At 41.2% G+C, this 24,104-nt stretch overlaps 1 protein-coding gene across 1 annotated transcript in view; it reads right to left on the bottom strand.

Annotated features, from left to right (window-relative positions):
* Window positions 1–254: 254 nt before the first annotated feature.
* Window positions 255–24,104, bottom strand: part of abcc4 (ATP-binding cassette, sub-family C (CFTR/MRP), member 4) — a 438,076-nt gene continuing 414,226 nt past the window's right edge. Inside the window, exon 28 of the mRNA XM_043692688.1 lies at window positions 255–2,574. Coding sequence (XP_043548623.1) covers window positions 2,467–2,574 — 108 coding nt within the window. The 3' untranslated portion in view covers window positions 255–2,466. The remainder of the gene's footprint in view (window positions 2,575–24,104) is intronic.

Here is a 24,104-nt window from a genome sequence, read left to right as displayed (position 1 = left end):
TTGCCATCCAAGTTGATCGGGTTGTTAAGAAGGCAGATGGTGTGTTGGCTTTCATTTGCAGGGGGGTTGAGTTTAAGAGCTGCAAGGTTATGCTGCAGCTCTATACAGCCCTGGTTAGACCACAATTGGAATATTGTGTTTAGTTCTGGTCGTCTCATTTAAGGGAGGATGTGGAAGCTTTAGGAAGGGTATAGAGGGGATTTACCAGGGTGCTGCCTGGACTGGGGGGCATATTTTATGAAAGGTTGAGGGAGCTAAGGATTTTCTCATTGGAGTGAAGAAAGGTGAGAGATGACTTGATAGAGGTGAACAAGATGATGAGAGGCAGAGGTAGTGAATAGTCAGAATAGTCTTTTTCACCCAGGGATGAAATGGCTATCATGAGGAGGCATAATTTTAAGGTGATTGGAGGAAGTTTAAGAGAGATGTCAGAGGTTGGTTCTTTATACAGAGTGGTGGTTGTAGAGTCAGATACATTAGCGACACTTAAGCGACTCTCGGATAGACACATGGATGATAGTACAATAGTATGTTGGTTAGTTCGATCTTAGAGTAGAGTAAAAGGTCAGCACAACATCAAGGGCCGAAGGGCCTGTACAGGGCTGTATTGTTCTATATACCACACACATTTTTTCAGTGCTTTAGCAGTTGTTACCTTTTGTATTTAATATTTATATATTCTCAGTTTATTTTCAGGAAGGATCTAAATGCCTTCAGTATCAACCCACACAGAGTTACAGAAATCAACAATGGCTTGAAATCTTAATCAAAGCATCTTTGGACTCAACCCTGAGTAATGCAAACGTACATTCAGATGAATCAGCATCCTATTGAATTTCAAACTGGATTTAAATTGATTTGCATAACATTTTTCTTGATGTTTTAATTCATTTATTATCAATAATCTAAAAGAATAATGCTATTTGAAGGCATTGGGGAAACTGCTGAAACAGTTTTCTGTTTAACCAAACTTCATAACATCATCATAAACAAATTCAGCTCATTAACCTGAAAACATGCCAAAAGAAATGCCAAGGCTGAAAATCAAACAAAAACAGAAATTGCTGGAAAAAAAACCTCAAGAAGATCTTGCAGCATCTGCAGAGAACTCAGTTAAGATTTCAGGTGCAGTGACCCTTCTTCAGAACTGTTTTGTAGCTATTTAACTTTGTTCTCTTCAGCAGCGTAAATTACAAAAGTGGAATTTGGGAAACAAACTATTTCAAGGAAGGATATCATAACCTTCATGGAAATATGATAAAGCAAGATTCATTATTACACTTCATTAGGCTTCATCAAAAAAGATAAGATGAAGTAATTCCCACTGCACTGAACAGTAAATGTGGCCCATCTATTTGCATAACTGTAGTAATTTTATTGCTACAAAGGCACCAAGTGTTTAAAAATGTAGAATGCTCTTTCAGTTGAAGGCTAACCATACTAGTTTAACTAGTATTGTTATTAGAAAATAACAATGAAAGTTTTTTTTAGATTACTACTACATTCAAGTTGAAATATTCAAGGAATAACTGTAAGGAGGATATAGCTATCACCTGACTCTCAATCTAAGCCAAGTATTAAGGTTTATTGTCTAGTATCACTTCAGTTTGCCACACCAGCCTTTAGTAGGTTTTCACAGTGAGTACTCTCCCAAAAGAATCTCTTTGGGCGTACAATTAATTTCACTTTTAGTCACCTTTCTACAAATATAAAATTTTATAATAAATTGACTTGCCTCCAGCTTAATCTTCTTCTGAAATGAAAACCTGTAATTTGTAGACCTATGTTAAATTAACTAGCCAATTAAACAAGCTTTATTTTGCTTCTCAAGAGTATGAGAAATTGTCAAAGAACAAAATATAAATTTGACTTGGAACATTTTACTTTTGGTGAAACAAATAACGTGAGGTACTTGAATAGTATCTATTGCCTACATGAAGTGAATTAATGGAATAGGCATCCTGAATAATCTCGGCATGAGTCAGTGTTTGGCCTTAGCATCGATAATGGTGCAATTTATTCAGGGACTGTTCAGGGGCAAAATATTGCAATACATTGCCCCTTCAAAATCTTTGCAAACTTGACTTTGTTCTCCTGGCCTATTGTGATAACTATGATTCATGGAGTTAACATACTTCAACTTAGAAAGGAAAATTTCTCTCCCTCCCAAATGTTTACACCGTTAATTTCATTTAAATACATTTGGTGCACCTGATACCTTTTTTGAAAACAGGCATCTATTTCAGACACAGAATAAGTGGATATTTGTTGATTTCAATTTCAATATTTCGTATGGTAATATCTAATGTAATCAGGTCCAGTAATAGATAAATGGAAATTTTTGGTGCAAATCTTTATCCATTCTCCAAGATTTATTTAAGAAAATCAATCTTTCCCGCGAAGTGACAAGACATAAGCAATTTTCTACTGTTAGATGCAGATGTTCCATTTTACTACTTCTTCCGCTCAAAGTGATGACTCAAAGACAACATTGTTAGGCGATACAATGGCCAAACCATTGGCTAATATTTGGTCAGTCTGTGTTCCTTCTGCAGATTTCCTTTTCAAATGTATCTGCAAAAATAAAGAAACAGATCCCTGAAATGGATTTTGGTGCTTCTCATTATTTCAAGTGTAATAAAATAACTGTTTTCAAATATTAGTAATTCCAAGACACTCAGAGTTTGATATGTACGGAACACGTACACCATACCCTCTGGTTAAAGCCATTTTTCTTAGCTTATTATGTATAGTAACAAATTGGATATTCTTCCATATAGTGTCAGCTTTCTAACATTGGTTAAAGCACCACTTATAGATCCTCAACAATATGACTTAGCCAAACCTAAAGAGTGATATTCTATTTCCCAGAATGACCAGCCTGTATGCCCATTGATGTAGGATATCTTGTGGGAGGACAGTGATTTTGATTTGTTACATTAAAAGTTAATTTGAGATCGAGTATTGAATGTTGCCTTTGCTATACGAATCAAGATAAATGATTTTAGCACTCTTTCAACACAATTCAATTTATTGTGCATTTGACATCTCCATAGTGTTATGCTTCAATGAAATTTATTTGTAGAAAGTATAAATGCTGTAAAACAAAATGCCTATTGGGAAACATTTTCTTGAAAGAAGAGAATGGAATACCTTTGATTTCAGCAGCAATAAATATTCAACTTGCTATGATCCAACACAGCAAATTATGTTGGAGAAGTCACTGACTGGATGTTAATATTTATCTGCTATTGTAGAGCTTTCATTTCTGTTAACATGCAGTTCTCAAACGGTTTAGCATCACCTTCAATTTAGTGGATTTTCTAACAATTGTGAAGATCATTCATAGATTTAGTGGCTATTGAACAATCATAAATTTATCACTATCATGTGGTAAGGTGAGGTTCTCAAAATGATGATTCCCTTTTCTGGAAGAATGAGCAATGACCAAATATCAGTGCTCCACTTTACACTGGGAGCTTCATTTCGTTAACCAAATCCTAGGATCTATATCCAAGTTACCCACCATCGAAGGGTTTCTCAGAGAGTTTGTCTTCCAAGCACAGCGCTACAATTGAAAGAAGCATGGTTTGATCCTCTGGGACCTACATTTCCTTCAAATACTACAATTCTGATCTCATTGTGAAATGAAGACATGGGTGGAGAAATGGCAGGTGGAGTTGAATTTGGGTAAGTGTGATGTGCTGCATTTTGGAAAATCAAATGGAGTCATAGAGTCACACAGCACAGAAACAGACCCTTCAATCCAAACCATTCCGTGCCCTCCGTGCCGAACATAACCCCAAACTAACTAATCCCACCTCTTTTTTCCTGGCTCATATCCCTCCAAACATTTCCTATTCGTTTACTTATCCAAATATCTTTTAAACATTGTAATTGTACTCCCTTCCACCAGTTCCTCAGGAAGTTTACTCCATACCTGAACCATCCTCTGTGTAAAAATAAAAGCCACTCGGGTCTTTTTAAAATAGTTTTCCTCTCACCATAAAAAACTGCCCGTTAGTCTTAAAACGCCCCATCTAGGGAAAAATCAACCACCATTAACTCTATCTATACCCCTCATTATTTTATAAACTTCTATTAGGTCACCTCTAAACCTCCTACGCTTCAGTGAAAAAAAGTCCCAGCCTGTCCAGCCTTTCTTTATAACTCAATCCTTCCATACCTGGCAACATCCTGGTAAATCTCTATTGAACCTTCTCCAGCTTAATAATATCCTTCCTGTAACTGGGCAACCAGAACTGGACACAGTATTCCAGAAGAGGCCTCACCAATATCCCATACAACTCAAAGGACTGAGCAATGAAGTCAAGCATGCCAAATGCCTTTTTAACCACCCTGTCTATATGTGATGCAAACTTTAAAGAAAATTATACAGCTAATGGCAGGACACTGAACAACACTGATGTACAGAGGGATCTTGGGGTTCAAATCCATAGCTCCTTGAAAGGGGCCACTCAAGTAAGGTGGTAAAGAAGTAAGGTGGCTTGGTCCGGAGATTGAGTACAAGAGATTTTGGTTAGGCCACACTTGAAAGGTTGCATTCAAATCTGGTTGTCACATTACAGGAAGGATGTAGAGGCATTGGAGAGGGTGAAAAAGATGTTTGCCAGGAAGCTACCTGGATTAGAGGGTATGAGCTGGAAGGAGAGGCTCACAAAATTCAGGGTATTACCTCGGGAGAGGCAGAGGCTGAGGGGACACTTGATTGAAATCTATAAAATTATAAGATGCCAAAGATAGAGTTGACAGTCAGAATCTTTTTCCTCAGAGTTGACATGTCTCATATGAAGGGGCATGCATTTAATGCGAGAGGGGACAAGTTCAAAGGAGATGTGCCATGCAAGACTTTTACACAGTGGTAGGAGTCTGGAACGTTCTGCCAGGGATGGTGGTGGAGGCAGATATAAAAGGGACATTTAAGAGTCTTTTAGGTAAGCACATGAAGATGCAAGGAATAGAGGTATATGGACCATGGGCAGGCAGAAGGGATTAGTTTCATTTGGCATCAAGTTTGGCACATCATGTGCCGAAGGGCCTGTTCTAAGGCTGTGCTGTTCTATGTCCTCTATGTTCCAAAACTGACTGAAACTGACACTGCCACACATTAGGTCAGGTTTCTTATAGGATAAATCTTGTAAATTATTTTCTCCAAGAACATATTTTGCATTAACAATAGAACATGGCAGGCTTGTATTACTCATCAGGTTTTGAAAAAAAAGTAACCCTCAGATGCAAAGCTTCAAATGTTTACTTGAACTACTTAGAATAGAAAAGTAATACGCAGCAGAATTTAAAGTTTGCATCTTAACATTTTTTGTGACACAGTAATTGTAATAATCACTGATCATACATGCTGATACATTTTAATGTTTTATCAACATCAAAGGAACAAGAAAAGGTTTCTATGATAAGCAAAATCATTTCATGCATTTGAAATTGAAAGATAAATGAAAAATTCTGGGTAACAAAAGGTAAGTAAATCTAGTTCCTGCACAAGGATTTCTCATTTTCTAACATGAAATGAACAAAATAGGTTTAGACAGTAATATCAGATTAGAAGCATAACATTGTCAGAGGCATGACTGACAAGTATAGATACTTGACTATTATTTGTATTAAATCTCCACATTGAATTTGTTCAGTAAAGCAGTTATTTGAGTTGGTAAATCAGAACTATGGAGAGAACCACTACAATGAAAAAAAAGCAGTCTGACAATGACAGAACCAAGCAACATCTTGAAAATTTAAAAAAAAATTGATACCAAAGTAATAAGGTAGTCATATTCTGAGCCCTTGAATTGTTACAGTCTGTCAAATTCTACTTGTGCTGAGGCAGATGCAAGTCTTCTGATAAATGTTAAGAACTGAATAAAAAGGAAATGAAATGCTATCAGTTTTTACTGTCTTATAATGGCCACATTCCGGCCATTTTTTACACTTTCTTGGTATCTCCTTTCTTTGACAGGTAAACATAACAATAACAAACTGATGTCAAGGCTACTTCAGCTTTATCTAAAATGTATTCAAGAGAAAAATACATTAATAAAAGATGTATTTACACAAACAAAACTGAATTTTTCCTTGTTGAGGTTTAGGGAGAAGTCGGTCTGCTGAAAAAGACTATCAAATCCACAATTAATCTAATCTTTGCCAGCACAGGCCATTTTAAAATAAAGAAAGGTTTTGAAATGAATGGTTCTGAGTCAACAGATATATTTCAAGCTTTAAATCAAGAGTTCTTTAAAAACTGTGCTGTCTGCACACCAATTTTTAGAAGATTGAACTTACTATAGTTATTTAAAGAATACATTGGAGGTGAACTTTCTCAGGGTCCTGAAAATCAGGGTCTTGTTCATAAGACAGAGAATTGGCGAACAGCTCAAAATGTTGAAAATTCTTTTCCTCAAAGGTTAGTGAGTCTATGGAATTCTTTACTGTGGAGGGTAGCCAAGGCTGAGTCTTTAAGTATATTCAAGATTGAGGCAGACAGATTTTTAAGCATTAAGGGAATCAAGAATTATGGGGAAAAGGCAGGAAAGTGGAACTGAGGATCATTAGATGAGCCACAATCTTACTGAATGGCGAAGCAGACTTGATGGGTTGAAGAGCCTATTCTGCCCCTATGTCATACGGCCTTAAGCAGAAAATGAACCACCTGATCGCTCTTAGAAACAATGTTTTACTGATTAAAAGTTTTGGAGTTAGGATGGCAATAATCTGTAAGATAAACCTTGTTATCATACATTTCCTAATGCCCTAGCTAACATTCCTGCCTTAACCGAGAGAATGAAAAGCAGATACAGAAATCATTCCATAAATGACTGGCTGTCATTTTTACTTGCATGACAACAATGACTGTATTTTGAAAAACATGATCAATTACTCTAGTGCTTTGACCGTAACTGCACAACCTGAATGCTCTTTGTTTTCTCCTTGAACAGTAGCCCAGACCCCCAATCCACCACCACATAGCACCTCCCTGAACATGTTCTCATTTTGAATAAATTTTTCTTCAATTGGCACAATCTATGGGGAGAGAGCAGCACTAACATACCAAGACTGGTGACATGTTGCCTCATCGAGTACCGAACCAATCTCTCTAAAGAAATTTCCTTCATTCCAGGATTAGCCTAGATTAAAAACTCTGCTTTCTCACACAGATGCTGCTAAACCTATGGGGTTTTGCCAGCAATTTCTGTTTGTGATTCAGATTTCCAGCAGTTCTTCATTTTATTCTTTGAACACTAGGTGTCAATTGTTCTATCATGTCTATGCTGGCTGGAATATTGTTATACAGCCAAACGCACCTTTGAGCTCTTGGCTCTGGACCATATTGATTATTGTACTTCCAGTCCATATCTAACCGTCTTTTGAATGCAATGAGAGTTCCTTCGTTTGCTTGCACATCCTTTCAGACATCAAGCCTTTCCTGACTTCCACCCCATCAGAAAATCAGCTTCTCCTCTCTTTCACCAGCTTTTCCTTGCTCAAAACAGTGTCATACAGCATAGAAACATGTCCTATGGTCCACCACGCCGATGCCCGCTAACAAACATCAAATTACACTTATCCCATTTACCTGCACTTGGTCCACTGCCTACAATCCTCTGGCATTTCAGGTGCTCATTCAGATGCTTCTTAAATGTTGCAAGAGTATCTGCCTATACCACTCTCTCAGACAGCATGTTCCATATCTTTATAACCTTACAGCTGAAAAAAAATTTCTCAGATCTCCTCTCAATTTATTCCTCACCTTAAACTTATGCCGGGAGAAAGTGAGCATAGCAGATGCTGGAGATCAGAATCGGAATGTGGTGCTGTAAAAGCACAGCCGGTCAGGCAGCATCCTAGGAGCAGAAGAATCGACGTTTTGAGCATAAGCTCCTCATCAGGAATAAACTTGCGCCTTCTGACATTAGGCATGTCTGCCATGGGAAAAGATTCTTATTATCTGCTCTGTCTGTGCTTCTCATGATTTTGTATACCTCAATCAGATTACGTCCTCAGCCTCTTCTGCTCCAAGCAATACAAATCCAGCTGATTCAGTCTCTCCTCATAACTGAGACTTTACATCCCGGTGAATCTTCTTGGTATCCTCTCCAGTACATTCACTTCCTTCCAACAGTGTGGCAACCAGAACTGCATACCATCTATGGCCTAACCAATGTTGTATAAAGTTGGAACAAGACTTCCTTGCTCCTGTATTCTAAACTGTGGCTAACGAAGGCAAGCATTTGTATGCCTGCGTCACCACCTTAACTACCTGTGCTGATGCCTTCCCTTGTACACCAAGATCCCTTTGTTTCTCAGTACTCCCTAGGACAGATCATTGATTGCATATATCCTTCTCTATTGGACCTCCCACAATGCATCACCTCCTTTGTGAATACAGTTAAGAAATCGTAATTTAACACCTCACCCTTTCCTCAATTTCCACACACAGGTTGTCCTTTAGATCTCTGATAGGACCCATTCTTCCTGTGGTAATCCTTGTACTGTTAATATGATTGTAAAATGCCTTGGAGGTTTCCTTAATTCTATCTGCAAAAGATATTTTGTGTCCTCTCTTTGTCCTCTTAATTTCTTTTCTTAAACCACTTCCTACCATTTCTATGTTTTTGAAAGACCTCCTCTGTTTTTTTAATGCACTCTACCTGACCAAAGCATTTTTTTATATATCAAAGTCATGATACCAGATGACATTCAGGGCTCCTGCAGTTGCTGCCCTGCCCTTCACTTTTAGAAGTACATTCTAAAATTCTCGCTATGCTACTTTTAAAAAATTTCCACTTTCTAAGTGTGGACATATCTCCAAGTAGCTGCTCCAGTCTACATTTGCTAGATCTTGTCTAATGATAATGAAATTGGCCTTTCCCCCAGTTTTGGTACTTAACTTCTGCACTATCCTTATCCTTTCCATAATGATTTTGAAACTTACCTCGTCATGGTCATTATCCCCAAAATGCTCACCCACTGAAACTTCAACCATTTGACTGGCTTCATTCCTTACAATGAGGTCAAACACTGTCCCATCTCTACTTCGACTATCTACGAGCTGGCACAAGAAGCTCTCCTGGATGCATTTCAAAAATTTCATGTAATCTAATCTTTTAGCACTATGATGATCCCAGTTAATGTTAGCAAAGTTGCAATCTCTTACACCTATAACCTTGTTTCTCTCATATCTTTGTGATATACCTACATATCTGCTCTTTTTATCTCCCTCTGACGGTTGAGAGGCATGTAATATATTTTCAGCAAAGTAAATGTCCCTTTTATTATTTCTAAACTGTCCCCAGATGGCCTCATCTTAAGGTTTTCTCGGGCATCCTCCCTCATTACTATTGTGATGGTTTCCTTTATCAATAATACAATGCTCCTGCCTTTCATACATCCCCCTTCTATTGCACTGAATCTTGTGTATTCTGGAACGTTCAGCTGCCAGTCCTGTTCTTCCTTCATCCAGTCTTAGTGATTGCAGGACTATTATTTTCCCATGTGCTGATCAATGCTCTAAGTTCGTCCGCCTTACCAGTCAAGCTCCTTGTATTAGATATAGTTTAGCTTTCTCTAACTTTTCTCAGTTCTGACGAAAGGACATTGGGCTGAAATGTAACTACGTCTGTCTTCACAGATGATGTTCTGCAATTTTAGATCTCCCTGCTTTTATGTCAGAAGTAATTATTTATTTATAATTGAATTGAACTGAATTTATTGGCACGTGTACTGTGGCATAATGAAAAGCTTTGTCTTGTGAGCAATACAGGCAAATCACATAGTTAAGTAGTATGGATAGTAAATAATAGGTAAATAGCAGCAAAAACAAAAACACAGGTACAGGCGAATGTTAAGAGTTTGAGAGTCCATTCATTATTCTAACAACAGTAGGGTAGAAACTGTTGCAAAACCGTCTGTGTTCGGGCTTTTGTACCTTCTCCCCAAAGGTACAGGTGTACAAAAGCATTGTCAGGGTGTAGGGTTGGATCTTTAAGAATCTGGCAGCCTTTCCTTGACAGCGGGCCTGATAGATGGATTCTATAGATGGGAGGTTGGCCTTTGTGATTGTCCGGGCCGAGTTCACCACTCTCTGTAACCATCTCTGATCTTGAATGGTACAGTTGCCATACCAGGTAGTGATACATCCAGACAGAATGCTCTTGATGGCACATCTATAAAAATTGGTAAGGGTATTCACCATCATGCCAAATTTCTTCAGCTGCCTGAGAACGAAGAGATGTTGTTGGGCCTTTGTAACCAGTGTGTCCACATGAAGATCCAAGAAAGCTTGCTGTGGATGACTACTCTCAGGAGCTTGACACTCTCCACTCGTTCCACCTCTGTGCTGTTAATGTGTAGGGGGGCATGAGTAACATCCCACCGAAAGTCAATAATGAGTTCCTTGGCTTTGTCGGCATTGAAAGCTAGGTTGTTCTCAGTGCATCATTTTTTCAGGTCTTCCACCTCCCGTCTGTAGTCCATTTCATCGTCATCTGATTTTCGACCGACTATGGTGGTGTTATCAGCAAATTTGTAAATGGCTGGTATTTGGCATCGCAGTCATGGGTATACAGTGAGTACAGTAGAGGGCTGAGTATGCACCCCTGGGGGGCTCCAGTGTTAAGTGTTAGTGAGGAAGAAATATTGTCCCCAGTCTTTACTGATTGTGGTCTGTGGGTCAGGAAACAGAGGATCCAGTTGTAGAGACTGGGGCTTAGTCAGAGATCACTAAGTTTAGTAATCAGTCTCAAGGGGATAATAATGTTGAAGGCTGAACTGTAGTCAGTGAGTATGATCCTTATGTAGCTGTTCTTGGTGTCAAGATGTTCTAGGGAGGAGTGAAGGGCAAGTGATATAGCATCTGACATGGATGTGTTGATCCAATAGGCAAATTGGAGTGGGTCAAGAGTGTCATTACTTAACAATGTAACTTCAGAAAAGAAAACATATAGAATAGTGCACTCCAGAATTTCATTGAAGTGTCTTGTAACATTTTAAAGATTACATGACAGTTATTGTAGTTACTATGCAGTTGATGTGAAGTTGCTTTCACCAAGCCTGCTGAAATTCCATTACAATGATTACTCATCAATGTTGTTCTTTAAAGCCCAAGGGACTTCGGTGCAAGGCAAATTAACTGGCCTGTCAGAAACACATTTACTTTTCACTGGTAAAGTCACAACTAAAACAAATAATTTTGCTATGATGATATGGTATGATACTCTCTTTTTGAGAAGACTGAGTGAGATGGATTTGGATAAGCCCATCTCTAGTATGTAAAAATGAAACAAAGATCTGCATCTTAAAGCTAGCACTGATTTCCCAATTAGAGACATTACACTTCTCATTAAGAAATTAGTTATAAGTACTGGACAAGCTTCTTGATTTTATATCTCAAGTATCACAATATAATGTCAATCACTGTCTTGTTTTTCTTCTTTTACCACCTGCTGTCTTAGTTGTTCTTTGAATTATTGTTCCATTGCTTTTTTTCACCTCCACATCACCTTTAGGAATGTCACATTTAGACTATTACATTAAACAAAGGATATAATTAAACAATAAGCATAATTTTAGTCAGTGACACAGGTCTACATCTTCCTTATCGCTTGTTAAAAGAAATTAGATATCTGGGTAAGAGTTGCATTGGCTGTAATTTGGAGAGCTTAACAAGCATCTTCACACATTTCATGGACATCTACAGTATTTGATTTCAAATTATTCCTTTCTATTTGAAGAGTCATGATCTGCAGGACTGCAGAATTGGTGCGGGGCATGGGATTAGACTGAGTAACTCTTCGTCATCTGGCACAGATATAATTGATAATTGACCACCTTCTGTGCGCTTAATTGTCAGATTTCCTTTGCCTACATAACAACAATCATCACTTTAAAGAAACTTGCTGTACTACGAGTGCTTTAAGCCATTTCAGATGTATAATGCACTGTCAATTTGGAAATTGGCTCCTCTTTCTTTGATAGTTTTGTAGCTTGCAGCATCCTTTGGAAATATACAAAATTCCTCTAGGATACCATGTATTTTCTCCCAAGATGATGTAAAGTCTCCCTTCAATATTCATGAAAGAATCACAACTCTATAATATAGAGTTATAAGCTTGAATTCTCATTCTCAGGTGCAGAGCACAGGGTTGGGTATTTCCTGGTTCTACAAACCCAGGTTGGAGAAAATGTCTTCGAAGTTAGAATCTTAGTGCTGGAGATGATGGGACAGGTTTCTCTAGAAGTCAGTCCAGGTGACCGTGGAGCAAATGGCTAAGCAAAATTGCTCTAGCACCATATTAAGTTCATTAAAAAAGACATTTAACAATCATCCATCCCTCACCTCTCATATCTCTGTACCTCCTCATACCATCTCGTTCTCTCCAATCACCCCTCCCTCAACTCCTCATATGACCCATTCCAACCTATGGGTGGCACAGTGACTCAGAGGTTAGCACTGCTGCCTCACAATGCCAGCCTTGGTTAACAATCTGTGTGGAGTTTACATGTTCTCCCTGTGTCTACGTGGGTTTCCACCCAGTCCAAAGATATGCAGATTAGGTGCATTAGCCATGCTAAATTGGCTCTTGGTTTCGAGGAATATGCAGGCTAGCTAAGTGGATTAGCTGTGGTAAATGCGGGGTTACGGGGATAGGGTGGTGGGCTGAGTCTGGGTGAGATGCTCTTCAGAGGGTTGGTGCAGGACTTGATGGAATGTCTTCTTTCTGCACTTTAAGGAGTCTTTGATTCTAAGATGTTTCATCCACTCCCATAGCCTGTCAAACTCTATACTCCATGCTGAATTCTATAACTCGAAAAAAATCACAAAATGACAGCATTGAGATTGAATCAGGATTTGAATCTCCTTACCATCACTGTTGCAAGGGTCAAAATCCTAGAACACTACCTTCTCAAAGGAATTGAGAGATGAACAATAAATGTTGGTCCAGCCTATGACACCACACCTCAGGGAGAAACAAGAAAAAAAACTTGTATCCCTGAAGCAGGTATTCCCAGCAGTGAGTTCAAACAATGCTGTATTACCCTATTATTTACTCTGACAGATAGGAAGATATCTGGCCACTGAATAGACTGATTAAAAAGTTCATTTGCACCAAAAAAATATTTGTAATGATTGAAAAAAAAGTCTATTTCAGATTGTTATCTTTTAAATATTAGTAATTTAACAGTGATACTGTAAAATACTAGACTTTAGTACTTCTATGGAAGACATTTTAAAAGAACAGATGATCAATGCAAATGTTGTAAGAGCAAACCTCTTACATGATTGTGCCACTAGCAATAAACATCTGCTTTCTCTGCCTACTTACATATACAGCAGAGTTGGGTCATTAATGTTCAAAGTTTTGCAGGTGAAAAATCAATTGTGTGGCATATGCATGAGCACATGCATTGTGCATTAACCATCAGTGGATATTTTGGTGACATTTAATCAATTACACACACCACAAGATCATATTTGTATGCTGTACCAGGCGATGCTCTCTGGACCCAAGATTAAAAAAAACAGTTTCAAATTCAGTTTTATAGGTATTAGGACAGGCCTTGACGACCAGGGTTGAGAGTTAAGAAGCATTTATGACGTACAAAATCCTCTTCATTGTCCAGAGAGTGCTGCACTTCCTTTAAAATATTTTTATTAATGTTTTCATTCCTTATTGCAGAGGCAGAGCTGGATCTTTTGACAGGTCAAGAAATGGCATAAAACTGTTTAGCAAAAACAATTTGAAACTAGTGAATTTCAGGATGTTCTGAAGTGAGGACAGGAAGTGTGACTACCAGTGAGGAGGTAGACAGATCCAGCAGGTAGTGCATAGTGGAACAGCAGTTAGCACTGCTGCCTCACAATGCCAGAGACCCGGGTTCAATTCCTGCCTCAGGCAACTGTCTGTGTGGAGTTTGCATATTCTCCCCGTGTCCGCGTGGGTTTCCTCTGGGTGCTCTGGTTTCCTCCCACAGTCCAAAAATGTGCAGGTTAGGTGAATTGGCCATGCTAAATTATCCATAGTGTTGGGTGTAGGGGAATGGGTCTTCGGAGGGTCGGTGTGGACTTGTTGGGCCGAAGGGCCTGTTTCCACACTATAAGTAATCTAATCTAAATGAACCTCAGTCCTTGTTAACAGGTTTAAGATTCTTGCTCCCTATATGGACGAGAGTAGGGGCTGTAGGAAGAATAAGCAAACTGTCTATAGCACCATGGCATAGGGAGTGATTCAAAAGGGGGTAGTAAAGAGAAATGTAGTTGTAATCGGGGCTGGTATAGTCAGAGGAATAGCCACTCTTCTCTGTGGCCAAGATCAAAGTCCTGATGGCTGTATTGCTTGCCTGATGTTTGGGTTCTGCACATGCCATCTGGGCTGCAGAGGAATCATTGAATCCCTACAGTATGGAAAGAGGTCATTTGGCCCATTGGGTCCGCATCAATCCTCTGAAGAACATCCCACCCTATCTTCATTATTCTGCATTTACCATGGCAACTCCATCTAGCCTGTTCATCCCTGGACTCTCTGGGCAAATTAACATGGGCAAACCATTGAACTGGCACATATGTGGATTGCAGGAAGAAACTGGAGTACTTGGAGGAAATCCTTGCAGACAAGGGGAGCATGTGCAAAATCCACACTGACAGTCAGCAAAAGCTGGGATTGAACACTATGCCATTGTGCTGCCCTTAACAAGGAACATGGAGTGGGATGGGAAAGATCCAATTGTTGGGGCCCACATAAGTACCAGTGGTAGGGGTAAAAGAAAGAGAGAAGCTCTGTCGAGGGAAAATGAGCAGCGTGGGTTTCCTCCGGGTGCTCCGGTTTCCTCCCACAGTCCAAAGATGTGCAGGCCAGGTGAATTGGCCATGCTAAATTGCCCGTAGTGTTAGGTAAGGGGTAAATGTAGGGGTATGGGTGGGTTGCGCTTCGGTGGGGCGGTGTGGTCTTGTTGGGCCGAAGGGCCTGTTTCCACACTGTAAGTAATCTAATCTAATTAAAGACACAAAAGTGTGGCTGAAAGATTGGTGTGGGACAAACAGGTTCAAATTGATGGGGCATTGGCACCAGTACTGGGGAAGGAGGAAGCTGTTCCAATGAGATGGGCTCCATCAGAATCACACTGGGACCAGAGTCCTGGTGAATTGCAAAGCTTGGGCTGTGGATAGGACTTTAAGCTAAATTGTGGGAGATGCGTTGAGTTCAGTGGAAAATTACAGAAAAAGTTAAAGACATGGGAGGGTTAGGAGAGTTATTAAAGTTACTAGAACAAATAATAGGAAAGGATCTAATTGTTCTTTGGAGGATCAGTGCAGACTCAGAGGTCCAAATGCCTCTATCTGTAGAGATTCTATGATTCTATGACTATGGTTGCCAAAGCTGCAGATTGGAGGTTTGATTGCTCCTTGGTTATCCTATTATAAAGTTATCGAAAGTTTGGAGAATAGAATCTTACTTAAATGAATATTCCTCATAGCCTACTGGAAGCTGTTTGCATTGACTGGAGTCTTTAGAAACCAAGATTTAATCCCAAATACATGTGATTTGTCTGTGATTCTATGCATTACAGAAACAGCTAAAGTGAACTGGCCGTGTCCATCCCTCTTCTTGTTTTATCTCTAAACTGTTCGCCTATCTGGCTTTGAGAGTGTGGGGACTAGAATTGAATAAGATTGGGTTTAAATCAAAGACATGAATTAGATTACCTTGTTCTGCTAAAAATAAGGCATAAATAATAAATTATTTTGTTTAAGCTTAAAACTTGTTGTCTAGTATTAGTTATTCACAAATACCTAATTAGGGTGGCATGATGGTTCAGTGGTTAGCACTGCTGACTCATAGCGCTACAGACCTGGGTTCCATACCTGCCTCAGGTGACTGTGTGGAGTTTGCAGACTGTGTCTGCGTGGGTTTCCTCCGGGTGCTCCGGTTTCCTCCCACAGTCCAAAGATGTGCAGGTCGGGTGAAATTGGTCATGCTAAATTGCCCATAGTATTAGGTACACTAGTCAGGGGTAAACATAGGGTAGGGGAATGGGTCTGGGTGGGTTACTCTTCGGAGGGTCGGTATGATCTTGTTGGGCCAAAAGGCCTGTTTCCATACTGTAGGGAATCTAATTAACAAAATCTGGTATTGGTTATTCATTATGTCTGGTTAGGAACCACTTGCGTCAATTTTGAGTTTTATTGACTATGCTAGTTTTACTTTGTTGCGATTATAGGGATACGGAGGCTGGTGATTTGGCTGTCTGTCTCTGTGTGATAACATGTAGGAGATAAGGAGTGAAGGCCCTTTGTCTCATTAGAGGATGGCATCCAGTGGCATACTAAATCCATTACTGCTCGTGATACATGTGGTTCTCCTTTAATGAGAAGGTTGCATTCTTGTGCAACCCCACGTTACAGAAAAAACGAGCTTTAGAAACAGTGCTTAAAGTGGTTGGCGATGTAATCATGTTAGAGCTAATACACATTTTAAAAGTTTGCACTTTATAAATAGTGTCCCCAGTCCATCAATCGCATTATAGCAAATTTGTGTTAACGAAACACGTGTTGTAGCAGAACAACCTGCATATATAAATTTAATATCTAGAGGACTGGAGTACAAGAATGCAGACATTATGCTGCAACTATACAAAACTCTGGTTAGACTCTACTTGGAGTATTGTGAGCAGATCTGGGCTTTAGAGGGAATATAGTATAAGATATGTAAGTATAATACCTCCATTTTGGGTGTTAAGTTATGATGAGAGTTTACACAGATTTAGGCCTGTTTTCTCTAGAATTTAGAAGGTTACAGGGTGATCTAATCAACACCAGGAAAAGACAGATTAGGTAACGTAATTCCACTAGCCGGAGATTCCAGATCGAGGGAACGCAGTCTAAAAATTAGAGGAGAGGAATTGTAAAGAAAGAAAAGATCTTGATGGGAGTTGTATACAGGTCACCCAGCAGTGGTCAGGATGTGGGGTGAAAAAATAAATCAGGAGATAGAAAAGACATGTAAGAGAGGCACAATTACGTTAATCACGGGGGCCTTCAATGTATAGGTGGACTGGAAAAATCAGGTTAATAGCAGGTCTCAAGAAAAGGAATTTGTGGAACATCTATGATGAGATAGTGTTTTGTAATACATTGTGGTTGAGCCAACTATGGAACTGGCAATTCTGAATTGGGTGATGTGACAGATTTAATTAGGGAACTTAAGGTGAAGGAATCTCCTAGGGTGCAGAGACTATAATATTAAATAATTCACCCTGCAGTTTGAAGGCAGACGAGAGGGGGAGACTAAATCAGATACAATGGTATTATAATTGAGTAAAGGTAACAAGAAAGATATGAGGGAGGAACTGGCCAGAGATGACCGGAAAGAAAGCCTAGCAGGGAAGATGGTGGAGCAGCAATAGCAGGAGTTTCTAGGGGTCATTTGAGAGGCACCGTAAAAATTCATCCCATGTAAGAAGCATACTATGGGGAGGATGAGGCAAATGTGGCTGACGAGGGAAATCAGGGACAGCGTAAAAAAAAGCATATAGTGTGGTGAATATTAGGGTAAGCCAGAGGATTAGGAGGCCTTTAAAATTTGGTAGAGGATAATTAAAAAAGCAACAAGGCCGAGGAGAAGAAATATAAGAGTAAGCTAGCTAGCTAATAATATACAACACAACTGCAAGGGATTTTTGGATATCTAAAAGATATCCACAGGTGACTCTCTGTGCGGAGTTTGCACATTCTCCCCGTGTCTGCGTGGGTTTTCTCCGGGTGCTCCGGTTTCCTCCCACAATCCAAAAATGTGCAGTTTCGGTGAATTGGCCATGCTAAATTGCCCGTAGTGTTAGGTGAAGGGGTAAATGTATGGGAATGGGTCTGGGTGGGTTATGCTTTGGCGGATCGGTGTGGACTTGTTGGACCGAAGGGCCTGTTTCCACACTGTAAGTCATCTAATCTAAAAAAAAGAGAGAAGCATGAGTAGACATTGGACACTGGAAAATGAGGCTGGAGAAGTAGTAATGGGGAACAAATGTGGTGCTGGAAAAGCGCAGCAGGTCAGGCAGCATCCAAGGAACAGGAGAATCGACGTTTCGGGCATAAGCCCTTCTTCAGGAATGCTTGTAGAGGGAGGAAGAGAGCTTCTTCAAGGAAGGCATCCTTGCAAGAGGATTCGCAGTAGGTTAAAATCTTCGAGGAGAAAGTGAGGACTGCAGATGCTGGAGATCAGAGCTGAAAATGTGTTGCTGGAAAAGCGCAACAGGTCAGGCAGCATCCAAGGAACAGGATCTCCAGCATCTGCAGTCCTCACTTCCTCCTCAAAGATTTTAACCTACTGCAAATTCTCTTGCAAGGATGCCTTCCTTGAAGAAGCTCTCTTCCTCCCTCTACAAGTCTCCTGTTCCTTGGATGCTGCCTGACCTGCTGCGCTTTTCCAGCAACACATTTTCAGATCTGATCTCCAGCATCTGCAGTCCATACCAGAAGCATACCAGAATTTCAAGAGACTCAGGAAGCAGTGGTGAGCATAGTGGCCATCACTAAGGAATAGGTCTTGAGGAAGCTGAAAGCTATGAGGGTGGATAAATCACCTGGACCAGATGGTGATATTGAGGTTATCAATTGGCTAATGGGCTGAGGAGTAACAGGTGGAGTTAAATTTGGATAAATGTGAGTTATTGCATTTTGTTAAAATGAACATGGTAGGACATGTACAGTTAAAGGGTTCTGGGTAGTGTTGTGAAAAACAGATCCCTTTGGGTTCAGGTACATAGTTCTTTGAAAGTTGCAGTGCAGGCTAGCAAGTGGTTAGGAAGACATTTAGAATGCTTGCCTCTATTGTTCAGACCATTGAGTATAGGAGTTGGGATGTCGTGTTGAGGTTGCACAGGACATCGGTGAAGCCACTTTTGGAGTACTGTGTACAGTTTTGGTCGCCCTGCTACAGGAAGGGAATTATTAAATTGGAGAGGGTTCAGAAAAGATTTACAAGTATGTTGCCGGGAATGGAGAGTTTGAGTTATAAAGAGAGGTTGGATAAGCTGCAACTTTTTTTCACTGGACCATAGGTGGTTCAGGGATATCTTTTTAGAGGTTCACAAAATCATGAGGGGCATAGATAAAGTGAATAGCAAAGATCTTGGGTGGAGGAGTTCAAAACTAGGAGGCATATTTTGAAGGTGAAAGGAGAAAGATTGAAAAGTGACCTGAGGAGTAACTTTTTCACACAGAGGGTGGTTCTTATGTAGAATGAACTACCAGAGGAAATGGTAGATGCAGGTACAGTTACAAAATTTAGAAGACCTTTGGACAGGTACATTGAAGAGGAAGGGGTTAGAGGGATATGGAGTAAATGCAAGCACGTGGGACCAATTTAGTTTGAGAAACTTGGTCAGCATGGATGAGTCAGACTAAAGGGTCTGTTTCCATGCTGTATGAATCGAAAACTACACCCCAGAGTTCTGAAGGAGATGGCTGCGAAGATGGTAGAGGCATTAGTGGTGATCTTTCAGTAATCACTGAAGTCAGGGAAGGTGCTAGAAGACTTGAAAATTGCCGATGTAACAACTTTGTTCAAGAATGATGGGGAGATGCCGATGTTGAACTGGGTGGACAAAGTCAAAAGTCACATGACAGTGGGTTATTGTCCAACAGGTTTATTTGAAACCACAAGCTTTCAGAGTCCTGCTGCTTCTTCAGATAGCTCGTGAGAGAGAATACATAGGACACAGAATCTATAAGTAAAAGATCAAAGGGTCATACAACTGATGTGAATGTATTGAACAAACTGCGATGGCTGCTAGGTCTTTAATCAGTTGGAATGGAGATGCAGGTTTCGATTGGTTAATATGTAAATCCATGAATTTCTTTCTAGTCACTGCCCCGAGATAACTTAAGGTTTTATCAGAATAAAAGAGGTGACATCTCAGATCAGACAATGCATTTTAGGTGTGAGGCCGTGTTTAGATTCTATCTGTGTCTTAACCTGGAGTCAGACTAGTTTGATTTCCAAAGCAGGAATTTATAAAATGCTACACTGACTGACTGTCTACTGATTGTGTGCTTTTTGAATAAAATAAAATGTATCTGCATATACAAATTTGCAAGTAGAAATTCACCCCATATATTTAGATGTGTGTTCGTGGGGGAGAGAGGGAGAGAGTGTGTGAGAGTGAGGGAAACAGGGAGAGAGAATATGTATGAGTGCTTGAGAGAGAATGGGTATGCACACATGAGAGAGAGTGTATGTGTGTGCACACTTGAAAGAGAATGTGTGTGCTTGAGAGAGAAAGTGTGTGCGCACGTGTTTGAGCGTGTGCAGTTGAGAGTGTATGTGTCTGTGTATGCTTGAGAGAGTGTGTTTGTGTGTGTGCACGCTTGAGAGAGCATGAGCGCACTTGAATGTGTGCGCACGTTTGAGAGAGATTCAAAGTTTGTGAGAAGATTTGTAGCTCGGGTGCTCGTTGCTGTGGTTCTGTTCGCCGAGCTGGAAGTTTTTGTTGCAAACGTTTCGTCCCCTGTCTAGGTGACATCCTCAGTGCTTGGGAGCCTCCTGTGAAGCGCTTCTGTGGTGTTTCCTCCGGCATTTATAGTGGCCTGTCCCTGCCGCTTCCGGTTGTCAGTTTCAGCTGTCCGCTGTAGTGGCCGGTATATTGAGAGAGAGTTTGCATGTATGCTTATGTATTTGAGACAGAGTGCTTGTGTGTGCACATTTGAGAGAGAAAGTGTGTTTGCACGCTTGAGATTGTGTTCACTTGAGAGAGTGAGAGTGTATGCACACGCATGAGAGTGTGTGCATTTGAGAGTGTGTGTGAAAACTTGAGAAACAGTGTGTGTGCTTGAGAGAATGCATGTGTGTGCTTGAGAGAGTGTGCGCGCGTAATAGACTGCGTGTGCATGCTTGAGAGTGTGCGCGCGTACGCATGCTTGAGACTCGGTGTGCATGTTTGAGATTGTCTGTGCACATTTTAGAGTCAGTGTGCATGCGCATTTGAGACTGTGCATGCTTGAGTGTGTGTACACATATTTGAGAGTATGTGCACGCGTGAGAGACTGTATGCATGCTTGATAGACTGTGTGTGCTTGCTTGAGAGAGAGTGTGTGTGCGCGCATGCGTACTTAAGAGGCTCTGTGTGCGTGTTTGAGAGTGACTGCGCACGTTTGAGAGTGTGTGTGCATGCACGTTGAGTGTGTTTGAGAGTGTGCGTGGGCATGCATGCTTGAGTGAGTGTGTGTGCATACATTTGAGAAAGTGCTTGAGACTGTGATTCCGAGTGCTTGAGAAAGTGTGCGCACGTTTGAGACAGGATGTGTGTTTCTGCACTTGAGAGACTGTGCATGCTTAAGTGACACTGTGTGTGTGCGCGCTTGAGCGTGTGTGTGTGCACGTGCTTACTGGTGCTTGTGTGTGCATGTGAGAGACAGTGTGTATTCGCTTGAGAGAGAATGTGTGTACACGCTTGAGAATGTGTGTGTGTGTGCTTGAGCGAGAGAGAGAGTGTGTGTGATTGAGAGAGAGTCCGTGTGTGTGCTTGTGAAAGAACATAGAACAATACAGCACAGAACAGGCCCTTCGGCCCACGATATTGTGCTGAACATTTGTCCTAGCTTAAGCACCCATCCATGTACCTATCCAATTGCCGCTTAAAGGTCACCAAAGATTCTGACTCTACCGCTCCCACAGGCAGTGCATTTCATGCCCCTACCACTCTCTGGGTAAAGAACCCACCCCTGACATCTCCCCTATACCTTCCACCCTTCACCTTAAATTTATGTCCCCTTGTAACACTCTGTTGCACCCGGGGAAAAAGTTTCTGACTGTCTACTCTATCTATTCCTCTGATCATCTTACAAACCTCTATCAAGTCACCCCTCATCCTTCGCCATTCCAATGAGAAAAGGCCTAGCACTCTCAACCTACCCTCGACAAGCTCTATCCACCTGAGTGGCAACTTTCAAAGATCTATGAACATAGACCCCAAGATCCCTCTGTTCCTCCACCTCATTAAGAACCCTACCGTTAACCCTGTATTCCGCATTCTTATTTGTCTTTCCAAAATGGACAACCTCACACTTGGCAGGGTTGAACTCCATCTGCCACTCCTCAGCCCAGCTCTGCATCATATCTAAGTCTCTTTGCAGCCGACAACAGTCCTCCTCAAGAGTGTGCGCGCTTGAGAGTGAGTGTGTATGTATGGTTGAGAGAGTGTGTGTGTGTGTGCATGTGTGCTTGAGAAAGAATGTATGCGTGAGCATGCTTGAGAATGACCATGCGTGAGCTTAGGGAGTGTGCACACTTGGGAGAGTGTGTGCATGCTTGAGAGACGGTGTGTGTGCATACTTGACAAACTGTGTGTGTGCTTGAAAGTGTGTGCGTGCTTGAGAGTGTGTACATGTGCTTGAGAGAGAGTGCTTGTGTGTGCACTTGAGAGTGTATTTGTGTATGTACTTGTGTGCTTGAGAGACTCTGTGTGGGTGCGTGTATGCGTGTTTGAGAGTGTGTGTGTCCACTCGAAAGAGAGAGTGTTAGTGTGTGTGCTAGAGAGTGTGTGTGTGTGCTTGAGAGAGAATGCATGTGGGCTTTTGTGCTTCAGAAAGAGTATGTGTACTTGAGAGTGTGTGTGTGCTTCAGAGTGCTTGAGAGTGTGTGTGTGCATACATGCTTCAGAGAGAGTGCATGTGTACGCGTGCACACATGCGTGTGCTTGAGAGAATGTGTGAGAGAGCACGCTTGAGGAAAAATGTGTGTGCGCACGTTTGAGAGTGTGTGAATGCTTGAGAGAGTGTGTATTTGTGTGCGTTTGAGAGGGAGTGTTTCTGTGCTCGAGATAGAGAATTTGTGTGCTCTTGAGAGGGAATGTTTTGTGTGCTTGAGAGAAAATATGTGTTTGTGTGTGCTTGAGAGAGTGTGTGTTTGTGTGCGCTTGAGTATGTGTGTGGTTGAGAAACTGTGTGTGCTTGAAAGATTGTGTGTGCTTGAAAGATGGTGTGTGCGAGCATGCTTGACTGCATCATACTCAAGTGCATGCACATTCCCAAGCGCGCACACATACTCAGGTGCGCACACACTACTTTCTCCAGCACATGCACACACACACATTCTCACAACCGCGCAGGTGTACACACTCTCTCAAGCGCACACAAACACACTCTCTCCAATGCACGCGCACACTCTCAAGCACACGCAAACACTTTCTCTCTCAAGTGCACACACTTTTTCAGGCACACACATACTCTCTTACGCACATACACTCACCCACCTGTGCATGTGCACATACACATATTCTCTCATGCACATAAACACACACTCTCTCTCAGGCACACATAGACATTCTCTCTTAAGCGCATGCACACAGTTTCTCAAACGCATGCACACACTCTCTCAAGCGCACACACACACATACACTCTCAAGCAGGCACACCCACACTCACTTACACGTCCACATGCACACACATTCCTTCAAGCATGTGCATGCACATAGTTTCCCAAGCTTAAACAGACGCACACATGCTCTCAAGCATGCACACAAACACACTCTCTCAAGCGTGTACACACAAAACTTTCAAGCACACAGACAGACACACACTCTTGCAAGTACACATACTCTCAAGCGTGCGCATGCACACACACTGTTTCTCAAGCTTACATGCACACTCTCTCAAGTGCGCACACACTCAGGTGCACACACTCTCCCAAACACACATAAACTTTCTCTCAAGTGCGTGCACGCGCACACACACACGCTCAAGCACGCACGCGCACACTCACTCAAGTGCACACACATACACACACACTCTCGATTGCGCACACACATACGCACACACTCTCAAGCACGTGCACATACACACTCTCAAGAGCACACACACTCTCCCTCTGTGAAGTGCGCAGGCACATACACATCATGTGTGTGCACACAAACACACTCTCTTTCAAGCGCATGCACATACACACGCACACACTCACTCATGCATGCGCATACACACACAGTCTCTCTACCTCACTCTCTCTTTCTCACACACACAGTCTCTCTCTCCTCTCACCCTCATACAGACACAGTCTCTCTACCTGACAGGCTCAAACTCTCTCTCTCTC

Source organism: Chiloscyllium plagiosum, chromosome 6 (assembly GCF_004010195.1).
Source record: "Chiloscyllium plagiosum isolate BGI_BamShark_2017 chromosome 6, ASM401019v2, whole genome shotgun sequence".
Lineage (NCBI taxonomy): Eukaryota > Metazoa > Chordata > Chondrichthyes > Orectolobiformes > Hemiscylliidae > Chiloscyllium > Chiloscyllium plagiosum.
This window is presented reverse-complemented; position numbering and strand designations above follow the sequence as displayed.